Source organism: Sinocyclocheilus grahami, unplaced genomic scaffold (assembly GCF_001515645.1).
Source record: "Sinocyclocheilus grahami isolate Dianchi unplaced genomic scaffold, SAMN03320097.WGS_v1.1 scaffold209.1, whole genome shotgun sequence".
In the NCBI taxonomy this organism is placed as follows: Eukaryota; Metazoa; Chordata; class Actinopteri; order Cypriniformes; family Cyprinidae; genus Sinocyclocheilus; species Sinocyclocheilus grahami.
In genome coordinates, this window is record NW_015505388.1 from 1 (window position 1) to 19603 (window position 19603).

Below are 19603 nucleotides of genomic sequence, written 5' to 3' on the forward strand. Positions count from 1 at the left end.
TTACTTAACGGTAGGGAGAGAGAGAGAGCGAGAGAGAGAGAGCGCACGCGCACGAGAGACTACAGGCTGTCATTAAGGCTAAGGGCTGCCCGACAGTATTCATAGTTGTGTAAATACTGTCATACTAACAGCTGTCTGAATTATTTTGGTTGATTGTTATCTATTACATACCTTTCTATCAAAGTTATCTAACATTATCAAGATGAATTTGTTCTGACACAGTGTAACTCTGAGTTCTTGTCATATTTTATTATCATTTTCTAAACTATAGTGAATAAACTGTGATGATGTGAGAAATGTTGAAGGTGTGTGAATTAATTTTGGTTTGACTGTATCTATTTGATAAATGAAGTTAACCAACTAACATTATACATACTATTTTGGTTTCTGTACCCAATATTTAAAAAATTTACAAATGCAATAAAAATATCGGTATCGGTACTCGGTATTGACAAGTACCAAAAAATAAAAGTATCGGTATCGGGCGAGTACTGGAAAAAGTGGTATCGGTGCATCCCTAGTGCTCGTTATACCACAGTTTCAGATTGTCTTCCTTAATCTTCTTTACGTGTAATGGAGCAACCATATCTAAATTGCTATAAAAGAGAGAGTCCTTAGTTTCTATAACAACATCATTTTCTGAGCTATTGGATTTGCTGAGGAATTGAGAGTCAGGAAGATTTTACAAAGCAGTCTTTTATTATAGAAGTGATGGTTCTGCAGTATTTGTAACGAGGAGTTGAGTTTTGCAGCTTTAGCAACATGTAGTATACACAAGACTTGATAATGAACCAAGATATCATCACTCTGCTGCAGAATTTCAACACCATTAGCATCAATTCCATGTGACAGTATTAAATCTAAAGTATGATTATGACAATGAGTAGGCCCTGACACATGTTGTGTGACCCCAATAGAGTTCAAAATGTCTATAAATGCTGATCCCAATGCATCTGTTTCATTATCAACATATTAAAATCAACAACAATTAAGACTATATCTGCAGCCAGCACTAACTCAGAAAATCAGCAAATTATTTGATAAAGTCTGTATGGTGGCCTGTATACAGTAACCAGTACAAACAAATGTCACCGGGGATTTTTCATTAACAATTATTTCTTTAGATAATGATATGTGAAGCACCATTACTTCAAACGAATTATACTTGAAACCAGCATTCTGAGAAATACTGTCAGGGGAGCATGAAAGGAGGACTCATAAGCACTGAAATACTGAAAACATTACTATAAATTGTAGCAACACCTCCTCCTTTACCTTTTGGACGTGGCTCATGTTTAAATAAAATTTATATAAGCATTTTATATTAATATATCTTGATCTTTCCGCTTACATGCCATGATTACCCATTTATGTGTATGTAACCATTAGGTTTCTGAACCCTGGTTTAGGTTATGGTTGAATTTTAAACTGCAGTAAATAAAACCTTTTGATCTTCCTTATGGATAGTGCAACAACAAGAACCCTGATGTTTTGAAAGGTGATTGACAGGTAAATCCCTGAGCTTCCCTTTCTCCAGTCCGGTCATGCGACATGCTTTTCTTCCATAAACAGATAGCCTAAATTGCACGGAATGGGTGACACATTCTTTATGGCAAGGAATTTTGAATTTCGATTTTCATAAAGCTGCCAACATCTTCACCGATTATTCAGATAGCACCTTGTCTGCTCATGTAAATGTATGGAGATTTATTCTGTAGTCATCAGAATCCTTTCCATGTGCAAGCAAAAGGTATTCTTCAAAGCAGCTTAAATGAGCCTCCGTTATTGGATGGGAGTTTTGTTTTGCAACACGTGGTGGGAATCCGAGTTGTAACTTTCCTTTATGATCCCTGACAGCTAACAGAGACAGGGCTGATTGGGTTTCCACTCAGCTAGGCACGTATCTTCTGCATTTCCTGCATGCTCATTAAACTTGTTTTTGGCTTTAATGAAAGGCATCCCAAGGTTCTAGAGCTGGATTATCTCATCACACTTTATCTCAGCACTGTTTTGCCATTTAATGATATGTTTGTGGGTTTTTCCCAGTGGTATTTTAGTAATCTTCCTAAATAATGCTTATTGTTCAAAGTGTGTAATGAAACTCTTTGACATTGTATAAACCATGGGATGCATTTGCTGTCTATTGACAAATATGTTAAAGAAGTTGTTAAAAAAGTGGATTTTAGGCATCTGTTTGCATGGATGAATGAATCATGTAGTTCCTGAAGAACATCTAAATGCAAATCAGTCTTTATCGTTAGGATTATGCTCATTTCTTAGATTAATTGTTAGTTGATTCAATCCCTAATGTCAGCATAGCAAGAGAAAGTGATTATGCTGATAAGATTTTTTCTTACTGTTCTACTGTTGTCTTTTATTTATCCGCTATTATTGTGCTCCCTGCGGGAAAACATTTTTTTAATGTATATTTATCAGGTTAAGTGGTGCAATGGTGTCACCCCATTGCTTAAAGGCTGCTGCTGTTGTAGATCAGTTACCTTACTAATGAGCGTTGCTACACAAGACAAGCCTTATCACAGATTTATGATGAGAACCTTAAGTATTCCTATGCCACACAAACCCTGCAGTTTACTAATGTTTATTTACCAGTGGGAGCCTGTTAGATTCAGATAGCAAAAGATGTGTTGCGCTTGTCAATGTGCTGTTTCTTTTCCTGAACTCCAGACAGCAAAATGCTGACCTTTCTGAAATATTCTGTTGTTTTCTCTTTCGGCTGGGTGCCCATGAAGGATTTTTGATTGTCAGACCAGAATGATGTTTTTTGACGCAAAGTTCAGTCTGATATTTACTGAATCGTTTCCCATGTGCAATATGTACTCTGAAAGATAAATCTTATTGAGTAGTAGATTGTCAGAGTGTCCAGAAGAAAAAATCTATTTTGTATGTATATGTTTCCTATAGATGATGTGAAACTCATTGAGGCACATTCTATGTCTTTATTCTGAAAATGAAAAGATGTTTACATATATAACAAAGTACGTAGTTTGGAAAAGGAGGAGGCGGGAACTGGCGAACATTTAAACATAATTTTAATAAACAAATTGAAAATTGAAAATAGCTCGACAGCCCCTCGTGGATGACTGCTGCACACAAACAGAACCAAAACAACAACATAAAATCCTCTCTCATCCTTCACTGTCGTTACTCCTCCTTTTATCCTTCTGGAGCTCCTCCGTGGGACTCGAGATCGGTGAGTGGCGCAGGTGTCGCTCATTATCATTAATTCCACCGGATTCGCTCCGTTCCCACGGCCTTCTGCCCTGCCCCTCTCGTCACAACATATTTCTAAACTACTGTGTATGTGTCAAGGCTTTCAGTGATGGATATCATATGACTATTGTCATCTAAGCCTGGTTGCTTTTTCCAGTTCTGTATGTTTCTCTTTTGTCTTTGTCACAATCCTTTGTCGTCTCTTGCAGTCCAGCCCCACATTACTAAGCTAAGGAACGTGACGGCTGTGGAGGGCAGTGGTGCTATGATCTCCTGCAAGGCTGAGGGTGAACCTTTGCCTGAAATCTCCTGGAGGAGAGCAAGTGATGGGCACAGCTTTTCAGATGGAGATAAGGTACAATATTATTCTTAGAGTAAATAATGTTTTTTTTTTAAATATGTTCAAAGATTTTGGCACGGTAAGTTGTTTTTAAAAGAAATATATTATGCTCACAAGGGCTGCATTTATTTGATAATGTTGTGAAATATTATAATTTAAATAACTATATTTTAATATGCAGTGGGTATAGAAAATAATCACCCCCTTTTAAAATGATTACATTTGGTTGCTTTGCAGCCTGAAATTAAGACAGACACAGTTTTTGTTTTACCCAACTGTATTTACTCAGTACAACTTATAACAACCAAGTGAAAACTATAACGCCATGTCAAAAAAAAAACAGAATCATTGAGTTGGGAAAAGGATCACCCCCTTCTAAAAATGACTTGTGAACTCAATCAGATGTAGCTAATCACCTTCTCAATGGCACACAAAGCCATTTGATGTTCAGCTGTGGTCATTTTGATTGATTTCAGTCATTTGGTAGTGCAACTGAAACAAACAATCAGCTATGGGTGGAAAGGCACAGTCAAAAGATCTCCGGGATAAAGTTGTGGACAGGTACAACTCAGGAGTACAACTTCTAGGCATTTATCAATGCCTAGAAGCACAATGAAGTCTATTATTAAGACGTGGAAAGTATTTGGTACAACACAGACCCTCCCTGGATCAGGACGTCACTCCAGACTGGATGAAAAAGCCAGGGAAAACTGGTCAGAGAGACTACCAAGAGGCCTACAACATCAACACCAAAATATATGTCTGGCGGAAATCCAATACAGCTCACCATCCAAATAACACCATTCCTACAGTAAATCATGGAGGCGGTAATATCCTGTTATGGGAGTGTTTCTCTGCAGCAGCAACTGGAGCGCTTGTCGGGATAGAAGGAAAAATGGATGGGGCAAAATAATGTCAAATTCTTGAGAAAAAAATGCTGCCGTCTGCCAGAAAGTTGTCAATGGGAAGAAGGTTTACCTTCCAACATGACAGTGACCCAAAGCACGCAGCAAAACTGACCACACAGTGATTGACAGAGAAAAAGGTGAATGTCCTCGCATGACATAGTCAAAGCCCAGACTTAAACCCCATGAAAATCTGTGGAATGACTTAAAGGTGGGGTAAGCGATTTTTCAAAAACGCTTTAGAAAACTGATTCGGGCCGAATAGCAAAACAAACTTGTAGCCAATCAGCTGTAGGGTTTTTATTAGCTCTAAAAAGGGAAATATTTATGACGAATTATAACTGGTTATGATTCATAATAAATATTTAGATTATATCTTCGAATTAACTGTAGCAGAATCAATATTACAATTATTTGATCTGTCCGTCCACCGAGCAGACAATATAATCATTTATCAATTCGAGGAATGTTTATTTTTCTGGTCACGGAGCAATAAACTGTCCTTCTTTGTGCAGTGCTAGCAGTAATTTAGCAAAATGTAGCAAGGGTTCACACATTCATTGACTTCGAATTGTGAGCAACAAACAGAGACAATCCGTTGTGAATATAAGGGATTTAATAAATTAAACTATATCTAACATATAACTAACTAAAACATATATACACAGAATGAAACAAAGTAAGGAAAAGAGATAGTGGGGGGGACTGGTTAGAATCTCCTTGAATGCGAAGAACCATCTGGCAATTTAAACCCCCATTAAAAGTAAAGTCTCTGACCAGAACTGTAATTTATATGCAAATGTCAAAAGGCTAAAAGGGTCTCTTAAGCCATAAACACCCCAAAGATCATGCATTATTCTACGCAGACGCTACACAGCAGTAAGGGGCGTGTCTACTCATGATGTGGAGGAGAGAGCATTCAGTGCACAGCACAGGATGGACATTAGCCGAGCCGAGCAACAGAAAGATAGAGATGGCGGATAAAAAAAACAAAAGAGGAAAACGTCTGTGGAACAAAAGAAGGCAATAAGGCAAGAAGTAGGATCCATGTAAATATCGGATCAACTTTCCAGCGCTGGAGAGAACGGTAGGAGCGGGAAGGCCTGCGATCGAACGCCGAGGTTGCTTTGTTTCTTCTCAATAGGTGCACCATGTCTGCGCCGCAACGGCTAAAGTCTGTCACAAAAGCGACAAAGCGACCTTTGAAATTTGTGCCTGTACATCATAAATAGAGCGCAGCAGCAGTTTTCTGTCGGGGATTTGTCGTGTTTTGCTTTGTTTCACAGAACTAATCGTTGCCTGGGTTGCGTACGTATGTGTGGGGCGGAGCTATCAAAATAGGGGCGATACCCTTTTGGGGTAGGGGAGTGTTTGTTTTGGTTATTTCAAATGTCAACATTGGCTAACAGAAATCACTTACCCCGCCTTTAAAGACTGCAGTCCACAAGTGGTCACCATCAAATTGAACTGAATTTGAGCAGTTCTGCAAAGAAGAGTGGGCGAATATTGCAATGTCTGGATGTTAAAGTATATCCCAACAGTATAATGGGTGTAATTAAAGCAAAGGGTGTTTCAACAAAATACTGACACAATGGGGTGATCCTTTTTCCAACTCAGTGATTCTGTTTTTTTCTTCTTTTTTTCTGGCATGTTGGTGTTATATCTTTCACTTGGATGTTATAAGTTGCGCTGAGTAAATACAGGTGGATAAAACAAAAACTGTGTCTGTCTTCATTTCAGGCTGCAAAGCAACAAAAGATGATTCTTTTCTATACATACTGTATTTTAATGTGATGGCAAAGGCTAATTTTCAGCAGAAATTACTCCAGATCCTTCAGAAATCATTATAATATTCTGATTTCTCAATGTAATCAATGATGAAAACTGTGATGCATCTTTTTCAGAATTAGTAAAATAGAAAGGTCAAAATATATATTTTTTAATTTTACTGACACTAATCTTTTGAATGGAAATCTTTGTCTTCATGTGATCTGTTAATGTGATGATGTAATAGGTTTTGGGACAACAAGCACTTTGCTGTCATGTACATTTCTTTTTTTGAGTGTTATGAACGTATACTGTACTTTTTTTTATAGTGTTCCATAAACCCATTTCCAAGAGCATGTGTACACTGAAAAGAAATTCATAAATTTTCACTCAGGAATTGCTAGTAAATTTTGGAGATAATTAGGAAAAAACAGCAAGTAACACACTGAATTAAACATGACATTTTGAAGTGGAAAGACTGAAATAGTATTTTTCTTGTAAAATGTACTCCAGTAATCTTTGTTAGCATTTTTTCAATGTATTGTATTTTAACCACCATTTCCTCTCAGTCTCTGTGTAGCATTTTACCAGCACATTAACTGCCAGATATGTGTGACGTTCGGCCTTTGCTCACGCCCACAATAATAATGGATATAATAGACTAGCATGCAGAGACACAGCCCTGAGGCACGCTCAGTCTGTGTACCGGTTAAAGACTGAAGAAGACTTTCTGTGCTCCAGTAATGCTCTGCATTTCCTACCGGCATATGCTCTGTGTCTGTGCTGAATGCGAATGCGACCAGCAGAATGGCAAATGCGATTGCAGTGGCCAGGCGGGAAAGATGATGGGAACAGAAACTGTCAAAGATCATTAGAATTCATTGAATGGTGGGTTGTTAGCATCAACAATAGAGGCAAACGGAGCCTGACTCCAGGGAGGAACTGTGAAAAGACTCCCCATCACAGTTAATCTTGCGAGAGCTGCTCAGATAGCGATTAGAATAGCCTGCATGGCTGGGAAATGAAAGAGGATTCATATAAAGGTGTAGGAGAGCAGCGACGTTTGCCACCACTCAATATGAACAAAATGAGTTTAATTTAAGCTGCTCTTTCAGAGGTGTGGGGATGTGGAGGTAAGGTAGGGGAGTTAGTCTGCTACAATTACACAGGGGCCAGGACCAAACCTGTGCTCTGAATTCAAAAGTTGCACACAATTGATCTGGGAGCCTCTTCTCTTCCCTCTGTTTTACTCTGAACGGTTAAAGAGTTAAAATTGGACACCATTCAGTGCTAAGAAAAAATTGTTGTGCGGAGAGAGATTTTACATTTGGCGCTTTAGCATGTCTGTGGGGGCCAATTAACAGCATAGAATATGACATGACTTACTTTGGAGGTGGCTACATGCAGAAAAAAAACTAATTAAACACTTTGTACATTAAAAAATGCAGCTAAATCCATTGACCACCAAACCAAAAAAAAGCCCTTGTGGTGCTTAAGACCAGTCCATCCTTGACCAGGTGGTGGGTCTTGTTTTGTTGTTCCCGGTTTAATGCATTGAACCAGCTATGTTCCAAAAACCAGCTTTCCTGTCTTAAAAAAAATAGTTCACTTAAAAATAACTTACTTTCTTCCATGGAACACAAAAGGTAGATATCGGAAGAACATCCTGGAGCACTCATTTCAATATAATAAAAGTGAGAGTTTGTCAAATGACAAAAAACACCATTAAACTAAAAGATTGTCACACTATAAAGTAGTCACACTATATTCCAAGTCTTCTGAAGCAGTTTGATGGATTACTGTGACGATGAGACCAAGCTTTAATTTATTCACTGAAAATCTTGACATCGAGCCATTCCTCCATGGTGTTTTCATAATGAAATGGTGACTTTATTAAAAAAGTAGTGTCTATTCATAAAAGAATCATTCATTTGAATCATGTCTTTTCAATCAATTGGTCTGAATCGTTTGTTCACAAATCAAACAGATCCAGTCCTTGAGTTCAAGCCCCATGACTCATTTACCTAGTGTTGGTAAATACTGACTTACATTTTTCTGTTTCTCACACAAAGCTATTGTATGGCTTCAAAGGACTTGAAATACAATGCACAAATCATATGGGCTGCTTATATGATACTTTTATGACGCTTTTCCATCTTTTTTTAAGCTTGAAAGCCTTTCATTGTAATTTGCATGGAAAGTGTAGGATTTCTGTCTTCAAAAACAGAAACCATTTAATCTGTGAGCAGACACAAACGAACATTGAATCTCTGCATTCCACCGGAAAAACTAAAGGTTCTCCTCCCCAGCCATCTGTGGTCGTAAAACTACATACAGGGTCAGCTCAGTGTCTCAGCAGTTCCTGACCTCTTCGGCTTATCTTCTCAAGAGACTCAAAGAAAAGCACTAAGACCACAATAACTGACCCCTGCATCTGGACTCATTTAAGCAACAGAACGTCAGGGTTGTTTCGTGACTGGCTTCAGCATAAATAAACCATCTAATAAACCACAGAACAAAGAACCTGATATCTGGAAATGTTCCAGCGACAGATACTCCCGGACCCCATGACCGTTTAACGCATAAATTGATAATCCGATAAACAGAAAGCGACAGATTAATAGCTCCATGTCCAGCAAGAAGAATAGCAGGTCTATGACCAGGACTGTTTTTACAACCTCCTTGACCTCAGGGTTTTCTCTGTGCTCCCCCTTCCTCTAAATTCCAAGAAAATGTGCCTTCTCTTGGAGAGACAAAGGAACACGCCAAACTCACCGGATGATTTCAACAGACAATCATTTATGCGTATGAAAGGGCAACCATATTCACAAACAATATGTTGTATGTCTTATATATGCTTGAGGAGTCAAAATTTAACCTTGCAACTTTAATCAATGTTTTGTTAACCCCTTTTAGCAGATAAAGCTATTAATATGTGAAGTTTAGTGTTGAATGAAAGCGTGTGATAATTGCCGAACAGCGGTCTGAATGAAAAAGTGGGAAGTATGTACAATACTCGCATTAAGAAACTTTATAGAAGTATCGACCAAATCTTCGCAAAGATATTTATCCACATGATAAATTGAAGCCTCATGTTAATGTATGCACGCTCCGCCTTGCAAGAAGTCGATTGGAAGATGGACTTATGCCGCGGATCAAAAACCCAATGCGAGACAGACTTGCTTGCTTCTTCGATTTTCACCGTGTTAATAGCACTCCAACCTGTGCTCACACGCTTACCATCAAAGAGATCGGTCATTCAAAACTCAAAGACTTCAGTCGAAACTTCGTGATTGCCAGAGATCTTCAAAAGCCTAAAGTCTTGCAAACTCAGACTTTACAGAAGAACTGCTCAAGCCTCTGCGTCATCAAGAAACCAACCAATCTCCGAAAGGAATTCCCAGAAACCACGTCATCCAGACGCCCGACCAGTAACCAATCAAAAGCCGGGATTCCCTCAAGCAGCCAAACAAGGAAACGTCACCCAAACGCAAGTAAACAAACAAAATCTTCTATCTGCTGAACTGGTGCCGAGCTAATTTTAAGCAGTAAACATAAGCCAAGTCTCTGCTTTATGAATTTTCTCAGGTTGCAAGTCAAAGAACTGTAGCGAATATCTTGCTAAAACTTTGGGCTTTCCTCAGAACTCCATTAACATAATTTCCCTGAACCTTTGTGTGTATGTGTGTGTGTGTATGTGTGTTTTAGCTTAGTTTAATGTAATCTAGAATAACCAATACATTCTTGTTTCATTTATAAAGAATCATTGTCTGGTGTCGTGACAATTTTAAAGTTGAACCTTGCCAAGATCTTGTTACCTAGCTCGTAGTTTATAACTTATCAAAGAACGTATTAACCCGTGGCCAGAGAAAATACAAATATTCAAATTGTTAAAATATACTGAGGTTAACGTCTTGCTGGCCAACTGTTGATAAAGTGTAAACTATCAAATTGGAAATCAGTTCTAATCAGGTTGACTTCAAATTTTCAGATTCCATTCCATTCAAAACCTGAGCTAGAATAATAATGATTAATTCCCTAAGAAAAGTAATCTGTCTTTACAAAAGTCAGAGTTCAGAATATCTTCTTTTGTGTTCCACTGAAGAAAGTAAGTCATACGGGTTTGGAACGACATGAGGGTGAGTAAATAACGACAGAATAAAAATTTTGGGGGAGTGAATTATCCCTTTAAGCTGGTGTGACCTGTTTCTTTCACCAGGGAGCGTAAGGGAAATCGGTCTGGCTGCTGTGATGCATGTGTCAGCAGGAGTGTGGAGATTAGTGACTGACTGAGGGCAATTTTGGTCAGCTCCGATGATGAGCGGGGTGTGGAGACAGGAAGACGGGCCTCAAAACTGTCATCATACACTGCCTCTCGTTAACCACACTACTGCTCACTCTCACTAATCAAAACTGACACTGACACTGCCACACATCCCTCTACTGCTTATCATGCAGTGAATGCTTCAGAGGGCAATGGGAAAAACTGAAGAGTTGATTTACATCAGAGCGGTGTTGTGGTCTACGAAACAAAGGTCTGTGTGATGTCTCCTCGACTTGTTTGCTTGATGGTTAAAGAGCAGGTCATATGGTATTTGAAAGTGTCCTAATATTGTGTTGGAGTCCCCTACAACAGGTTTAAATGCATCTAAGGTCAGAAAACATTGTTATTTTCTCAGAATATACATTTAATATTAGAATCATTTTTCAATGATTTCGAAACGACTCATTCAAAGCAGTTCTGAGCTTAATGTCTGTAAACTCCTCCCTCCCATAAGCCTACTCTGCTCTGATTGGTCAGCTGGCCAAGTCTGTTGTGATTGGTCTTTCTGTATACAATGCATGTCCGAAACTAAACTCTCATTACCATAATTCATTTTTTGCTCTGGAAGGTTACTTGTAAACAAGGATGCTATAAGGTTACAAAAATGGCATCGATATTACCTTATCAATTCTCCATCTCAAGCTCGACTTGTTCAGGACATTTCTTAGTGGTTTAGTTAGTTTAAACTTTGTATGTGGTACTTTATGTGATGTGACAGCAGTTTTATTGCATTCATTATTATTATTATCTACTTATTTGAGGTGCATGCATGTGTTAGAATGCCCAGTGAGGCTGAAAACAGCGTCTTCTCGACATGATGTAAACACACTAACTAGCGGAAGTGTTTGTGGGCAGGTCAGAGTGTTTGTATTTTTCGGGCAGGCGGGGACTATGCAAATGTGTTACCTTGTGACGTATATAGGAAACAGGCAGAAGATTCAAAAATATAACGACTCGTTAAGGCGGTTCAGAGTCGACGCTTTCTTTTGAGAGACAATATCTTTATTTAGAATGCACTTTTTTGATTAACAACTTTGCCAACTGTTTACATTGAAGGATAGCTACGTTACAACTGCAAAAAATATATATTTTGAAAACCCATATGTATGTATGTGTGTATCTATGTATGTACAGTATGTATCTGTCTATCTATCTATCTATCTATCTATCTAGCTAAGAAAAAAGTATCTTATGTTCACCAAGGCTGCATTTATTTTATTAAAAAGACAGTAAAAACAGTAATATTGTGAAAATATTTTTTTAAATACATTTATAAATAGATTGAAAATAGAAAACGGTTCTTCATTCCTGTAATGGCAGAGCTGAATTTTCAGCATCATCATTACTCCAGTCTTCAGTGTCACATGATCCATCAGAATCATTGTAATATGCTGAATTGGTTCTCAAGAAACATTTTTTATTATTATCAATAGTTGTGCTCAGTGTTCGAACTATACCGTACTTGTTTGTTTTTTTATATAAGGGGGGGTGGGGGGGGGGGGCTATAAACAAAGCATCAGGCTGTCTTTGAGTTCACATGAACAACGGTTAAAGTTACTCGTCGTCTACAGAAGAATACCATAATTCAAGAGTCACGGAGACCTATAACAACCCAGCCACAACACATAATTAACATGTAACATGCAAATAACATGCCTTACCTTAACACAGAATCGACCACAGAGTCCAACGTTTATATTTTTTCTACAAATCTTTATGAGTTAACATGTACTAAACATGAGTGGAATTTGCACCGCAGCGCCCCCACACCTTGATGCTCATGACAAGAATAGCATGTATAGTTATCTTTATTGAAGTTAATTAGGTTTAAATCGCTGTCATGCTTGAATTAATGTTATTTTTGCAATTTTACACATAATAATCCACGATGATCACATTACACAAAACTGAAATTGCACGTCAAAATAACACATTGTCAATATTTTTTGAGACCCCCAAAATTTCACAAATCATGTTTTCAGGGGAGCCCATGGCTTATTAAGGGGAGCCGAGCTCCCCCTAGCTCCCCCGTAGTTCGCACCCTGGTTGTGCTGCTTAATACTTCAAAAATATCAATGCATTATTTTCAGGATTCTTTGATGAATACAATGCATTTATTTAATAGAATTATTTTGTAACATTATAAGTGTCTTCACTGTCACTTTTGATCAACACATCCTTGCTGAATATTTCTATATTTCTTTCTTTCTTTCTTTCAAAAAAAAAAAATCAGTAACCATCTTGGATTGATTTTCTCAAAACATTCCTTAATCGTGTTTTATAGCTTTATGTTCTTTATTTTGAAGGAGTAATGGGATCAGGATATGATGCAGTCCTAACATATGAGTCCCTGTGGAAGAACTACGTTTGAGTTTAACCTGTTAAGAAATATCACTGTTGAACATTTGTACTCCCAAAGCCATGTTCACAAGTCAGACAACAGTTTGGGGGAATTTAGAAATGGTTCTGTACTTATTTACCAATATGAAATGTGAGGGAAAAGCAGATGAAACACTCGAGGTGTGTTAAAAGCCTCTCTGCACCCTTCCTTCCCATGAATCCTCTAAAAACTGATCTGGTTTGGATCTGTCATCAGGAGTCAAGCCTTAATCCCCACATCTTGCTATTACACAATTTATACTTAATCCTACAACCTTGACTCTCTGATTATCGGGTTTATCTGTTTTTCAAATACGTGAAGCATGTAATGTTTTTTTTTTTTCAGAGTCCAGATGGCCGTGTGGAGGTGCGAGGCCGTTATGGTGAATCCATGCTGACTATTGTTGGAGTCAAGCTATCTGACTGGGGACGTTTTGACTGTGAGGCTCTCAGCAGGATCGGTGGACATCAGAAGAGCATGTTCCTGGATATTGAGTGTGAGTGGTCTAAATGTTACTGGAAATTTAATTAAATTGGCCACACCTTGCAGTAAATTTGATTGGGATTATTTATAATTTGAGCCACAGGAAGAGAAAATTAAGGAATTGCATTTCATAAATAATCATTAAGTTGAACTAATTAAGCCTATTTATTCACTGAGAGGTTTGTTTGTTTGTTTGTTTGTTTAATTTAATTATTTATTTATTTTTAGAATTAGAACTCTTTTTCTGAACAACATTCAATACTGTCAAAACAGATTTTAATACACTACCATAATATGTCCAACACATTCTTTTCAGATAATTTTATAATTATAAATATGATGTTCTTTGTCATTTTGTAGAAATTGTACCTTGACAAAAGGTTTGTTGCTGAAAAGTTGGTTATTGTGAGTGTGAAGTTATACCCTTCCTTACATAGTCTTCCCTAACTTGCACCTCCATAAGGTGTGCATTTGCTTTAATGCTTCTTAATATTTAATAATTATTGAAATCTATTTACTGACTTTTGGCTCCATTTTCGAATTTCCGTTTTTGTTTTTTTTTTCTGGGAAAATAAATGTTTCACTATTGTCTATAAAAAAAGTGCATTATTAATTAATTCATTCTGAAAAATGAATTGTATAATAAAAACCATTTACAACAAATTGTATTTAAAATTCAAACGACAGTTCTGTATCCTTAGAACCAGTGGCAGCATCAGAGTAGATATACGTCATTATGAGGTGCAGTGGAACAGACCATCTAGCAGGGTTGCTAATATACCCATTCAATCAGTCTCAATCCATCACCGATGTAACATTGTGGGCTGCATCAATCGTTTTAATGGAAAAAATGGGTGTGATTGTGTGTGTGCTGTTTCTGTGTGTCTATGTACTGTGTACTGTATGTGGGTGTAAGACTGAGAAATCACATATAATGCAGCATTTCCCAATACCACAGTACTCTCTATCTCACACCCTCTGCCTCATTGCGTCTCTCTAACATCCTGCCAAATTAAATCTTCCACCACCCACTGCATTGTGGGGGAAGAGGGGGGTTTGAGTTTATGCGGGTTGCTTTGAAAAATTAGAGGCAACCTGTGAGAAGTGGCCATGCTTCAGATTCCGTTTGATTACAAGCTCAATTTACCCATGTGAAAGTGAACTTCATGATAAAGTGTATGTGGAAGCTCTTACCTGCATGGTACATGCTAGAATTTCATTTAGACTTTGGGCAGCTAATCTTGAATGGGTTTTTGATGGATGACTGTTAGAAGAGCTTGGCGTGCCATTACTGAGCACTCCTTTACCATTCTTTCACAGATGCACCAAAGTTCCAAACCAGCCACACTATATTTTTCTCATGGGAAGGGAACCCGGTCAACATCAGCTGTGATGTTATGTCTAACCCTCTAGCCACAATGCTGTGGAGACGGGAAAAGTTGACCATCCCCAGTGAGGGTGCTGGAAACATGCGTGTACACAGTGCCCCCGGCAGATCACTCCTCGAGGTACAGTAACCCAGCCACTGCTGTTTCCAGTTTTTAAAAAAATGTTCTCACTCCTATTGGATTTTTTGCTAAACTAGATAAGAGATCCAGGAGAGTTAGACATTAATGACATCCAGGCCTCAACTCATTGGTGGCATTCAAGTAGTTACAGAAGGGGTCATTTTAAATGAAAATGACTAAAATTGTAAAATTATTTATGTATTTATAATTGAAAATATGTTTCTAAACAAAATTCAATAATGTTGTAACATGAATTTGATATATTAATTTTATTACAATTTTGCTTCAATTTTGACTTCAATACACCATCATAAGATATTCACCACATTGTTTTCAGTTAACTTAATAAATATAAATATTATGGTTTTTAATTCCATTTAATTTACTTAAAAGATATTTTATAAAAATTAATGTGCTATCAATGCTGCCATCAGATTTGTTTAAAAAGCTTAAAAAATAATCAGAATAAATGATACTGAAAATATACCGTTTAGATACAATTAATTATTACAGAAGTAAATAATATTGTATAAAAATATAAATGAATAAAACTATATGACTAACTAACTAAACGTATTACAGAACCATTTTGTACAGTATGTTACGGAGAGCTGATCATTATAATTTTAACCTTTTTTTCTTGAGCACTTGTTTTGTATTTTTGTACGATAAACAGTTTTGGTGCTGTGTTGGGTTGGCACTACTCTAATGCAAAATCTGTGAAAGTTTTTTGCTAAAACATATAGGTGTAGTGAGGTAGTTAAGAGATGTGGAAAAGTAATTACTGTCTGCAGAGCAGGGTCATTATCGATAACTAAAGCTAAAAACAAAACTAAAACCATTACATTTTTATTACTTCAAATTAACATTAACTAATAAAATATATACAAATAAAATTTGAACTTATTCAATTTCAGCCAGTTTTCTTTAGTTTAAAGTATTCCTTTTCCTTTAGTTTAAAGTACTAAAATATAAAAATAAACCTTATTTCAGAATATTAATAAAAACTATAATGGTATATAAATGATATGAAAATAACACTGGGCTTATTTGTATTATTTGTAGTGGTACAAGCAGATTTGCCCTTTTTTTGTAAACTCTTCTGTACTAGACAACACTTTGTTTCTCTGGAAATGTGTCCTCGGCAGTTGTGTTTACTAAGCAAATGAACACATGAACAACATAACAACAATAACTGACATTAGATGTGTAAAAAACAAGCACGTGAAACAAGAAAAATGTATGTAAGTTCACGCTAACACAACTATGGTCCTCAGGTTACCCCGATGTCAGACAGAGATTTTGGCCGTTACAACTGTACAGCCAGAAACAACATTGGGATGCGCTTTCAGGAGTTCATCCTAGCACAGGCAGGTGAGTGTTTACCACAGGTTCAGCTAATCCACATGACTAATGTGACTGTCAGTATATACCAGGGGTGCCCAAACTCAGCCCTGGAGGGCTGGTGTCCTGCAGAGTTTAGCTCCAACTTACCTCAACACACCTGACTGGAAGTTTCTATGCCTAGTAAGAGCTTGATTAGCTGGTCCAGGTGTGTTTAATTAGGGTTGGAGCAGCCCTGGTATATACAGTGTGTATAGAAAAGAATCACCCATGTTTAAAATAATCACATTTTGTTGCATTGCAGCCTGAAATGAAGACGGGCACAGTTATTGTTATATCGAGCTGTATTTACTCAGTGGGACTTATAACATCCAAATGAAAGATATAACACCAACATGCCAGGAAAAAAAAATAAAAAACAGAATCACTGAGTTGGAAAAAGGATCACCCCCTCCTAAAAATGACTTGTAAACTCAGGTGTAGCTAATCACCTTTTAAATGGCACACAAAGCCATTTGACTTTCAACTGTGATCAGCCGTGGTCATTTTGATTAGCTCAGCATGAAAATAGCTTTCCTGGAGCATTTCAGTCCTAGTCAAGCACTATAATATGATATTATGATAATCAAGCATTATTTAATGATAGAATTTTAGTAATTAGAATTAAAACTTGGTAAACATGTATATTTGTCATTGTAACTGAATTTAGGACTAGTGTCCTTAGGAGTAGGACTAGATATTGTTGGTCATTCGTGTTTCTGTAAAAAAAAAGGGGTGGGGGGGACTAACAATACTGCTGATAAGATAATAATAATAATACTATGAATTCTACTACTGATAACAATATAAAACTCACTAAGGATTAATGAGTTGCTGACCACCAGCCAATGAGATTGCCGTTTGCACATTAGTTCCGCCCACTACCGGAGAAACCAGCAGTATCTTATGGTTGTTCTTAAAAGCTGAAGAATTCCAAATGAACTCCGTTATTTTGACAGGAAACTACAACAAAGAATATAGTTTACATGTGGTGCATCAATTCTGCATGATATGTAAGACTCCCGCGCTCTCTCTCTCTTTCTTTGTGTGTGTGTGAGAGAAAATGCGACAGCAAAGCGACAGCAAGTCGTGCATCCGTCTTCACACTAGTTTACAGTACATCAAATATAGGTATGCTGTGCATCCATTGGGATGAATTGAAAACTAGCACAGGTAGCTTGACTGAGAGTTAAACTCTGAAGCGCTCAGTCAGAGTGTTCGGCGAGTGAAAATATATAGTATCTGTGCTAAACTTATACTTAGCCTCCAACTTAATAAAATCTAAGAATTTATTAGCCAATGGCTAATGTTAGACATCATTTAGTCACCCAGAGTGAAGATTTCGTCGCAAATGCAAGTGATTTGCTCGCATTGTAGAGAGTTGCATATGGGTGGTAAGGCATTGTCAAAAGATCTCCAGGATAAAGTTGTCGACAGGCTCAAGTCAGGAGATGGATACAAAAAAAAAATGAAAAGGCTTTATCAATGCCTAGTTGCACAGTGAAGTCTATTATTAAGAAGTCTATTATTATTTGGTACAACACAGATCTTCCCTGGATCAGGACGTCGCTCCAAACTGGATGAAAGAGCCAGAAGGAATCTGGTCAGAGAGTCTACCAAGAGGCCTACAGAAACGCTGAAGTAGTTGCAGGAATTTATGACAAAGAGTGGTCATTGTGTGCATGTGACAACAATATCACAAATTCTCCACAAATGTGGCTTGTATGGGAGGGTTGTGAGAAAAAAGCCACTCCTCAAAAAGGCCACATACAGTCACGACTGAGCTTTGCCAAAACACACCTTGAGGATTCTGAGGCAGATGAGACTAAAATTTAATTATTTGGCCTCAACACCAAACGATATGTCTGGGGGAAATCAGATTACAGCTCACCATCCAAATAACACCATTCCTACAGTAAATCATGGAGGTGGTAATATCCTGTTATGGGGGTGTTTCTCTGCAGCAGCGACTGGAGCACTTGTCAGGATAGAAGGAAAAATGGATGGGGCAAAATACTGTCAAATTCTTGAGGAAAATCTGCTGCCCTCTGCCAGAAAGTTGTCAATGGGAAGAAGGTTTACCTTCCAACATGACAATGACCGAAAGCACACAGCAAAACTGACCACACAGTGGTTGAAAGAGAAAAAGGTGAATGCCCTTGCATGGCGTAGTCAAAGCCCAGACTTAAACCCCATGAAAATCTGTGGAATGACTTGAAGACTGCAGTCCACAAACGGTCACCATCAAATTTAACTGAACTTGAGCAGTTCTGCAAAGAAGAGTCAGCAAATATTGCAAAGCTTAGATGTGTTAGTAGAGACATATCCCAACAGACTAAAGGCTGTAATCAAAAACAATTGGTTCAACAAAATACTGACACAATGGGGTGATCCTTTTTCCAACTCAGTGATTCTGTTTTGTTATTTGATTTTTTTCTGACATGTTTGTGTTATATCTTTCACTTGGATTTTATAAGCTGCACTAAGTAAATACAGCTGGATAAAACAAAAACTCTGTCTGTCTTCATTTCAGGCTGCAAAGCAACAAAATGTGATTTTTTTTTAAAGGGGGGTGATTCTTTTCTATGCCCACTGTAGCTGTATGAATAGGAGCATAGGTGTGTTTTAAAGGTGAAGTTTGTTAAACTACTTTCTTTTATTCCAGTTTAACGTGTAGAGACAATTACATATAGGTCATTCATAGAAACTCCGGAAGACTGTGAACACTGTGGTGCGAAATAAGATTTCTAATGTCACTACGATCCTTTCACGTCTGAAAGGTGAAGTGTGTCATTTCTGACTTAACGCGAAATTGAAAAAAATTGTTATTGTTTCCAAATAGGATTCCAAAACACAAACATCTGCCATTATTTGAACAAAGAGATCATTACGAACTCACTATTGGAGAGAGTTATCCTTTAGTATTCCCATTCATCTCGATGGCAGTTGCTCAATCTGTAGAACTTATCTTAAATGGGTCATAGGATGTGATTTCAAGTTTTCCTTTCTCTTTGGAGTGTTACAAGATGATTGTGCATAGATAAGATCCCGGAAGTTGCAAAGACTAAAGTCTCAAAACCAAAGAGATATTCTTTATCAAAGTTAAGACTCTGCCACGCCCCCCTAAAACGGCTCGTTCTAACACGCCCCCACATATCTACCTCACTATGTGGAAATATTAGCATAATGCCGCCCAAATGTGCGCACAAAGAAAGAAGGCGTGGTTTCAGTAACGCAGTTAGTGTTGAAGCAGCATGTCAGGGAGACGCTGTGTGTTTCTAG

At 37.6% G+C, this 19603-nt stretch overlaps 1 protein-coding gene across 1 annotated transcript in view; it reads left to right on the forward strand.

Moving 5' to 3' along the window:
- Positions 1 to 3440: 3440 nt before the first annotated feature.
- Positions 3441 to 19603, forward strand: part of LOC107595857 (neural cell adhesion molecule 2-like) — a gene marked incomplete at its 5' end in the record, with an annotated part of 43361 nt that continues 27198 nt past the window's right edge. The window contains 4 exons of the mRNA XM_016286446.1: positions 3441 to 3586; positions 13293 to 13443; positions 14751 to 14938; positions 16216 to 16312. Coding sequence (XP_016141932.1) covers positions 3441 to 3586; positions 13293 to 13443; positions 14751 to 14938; positions 16216 to 16312 — 582 coding nt within the window. The remainder of the gene's footprint in view (positions 3587 to 13292; positions 13444 to 14750; positions 14939 to 16215; positions 16313 to 19603) is intronic.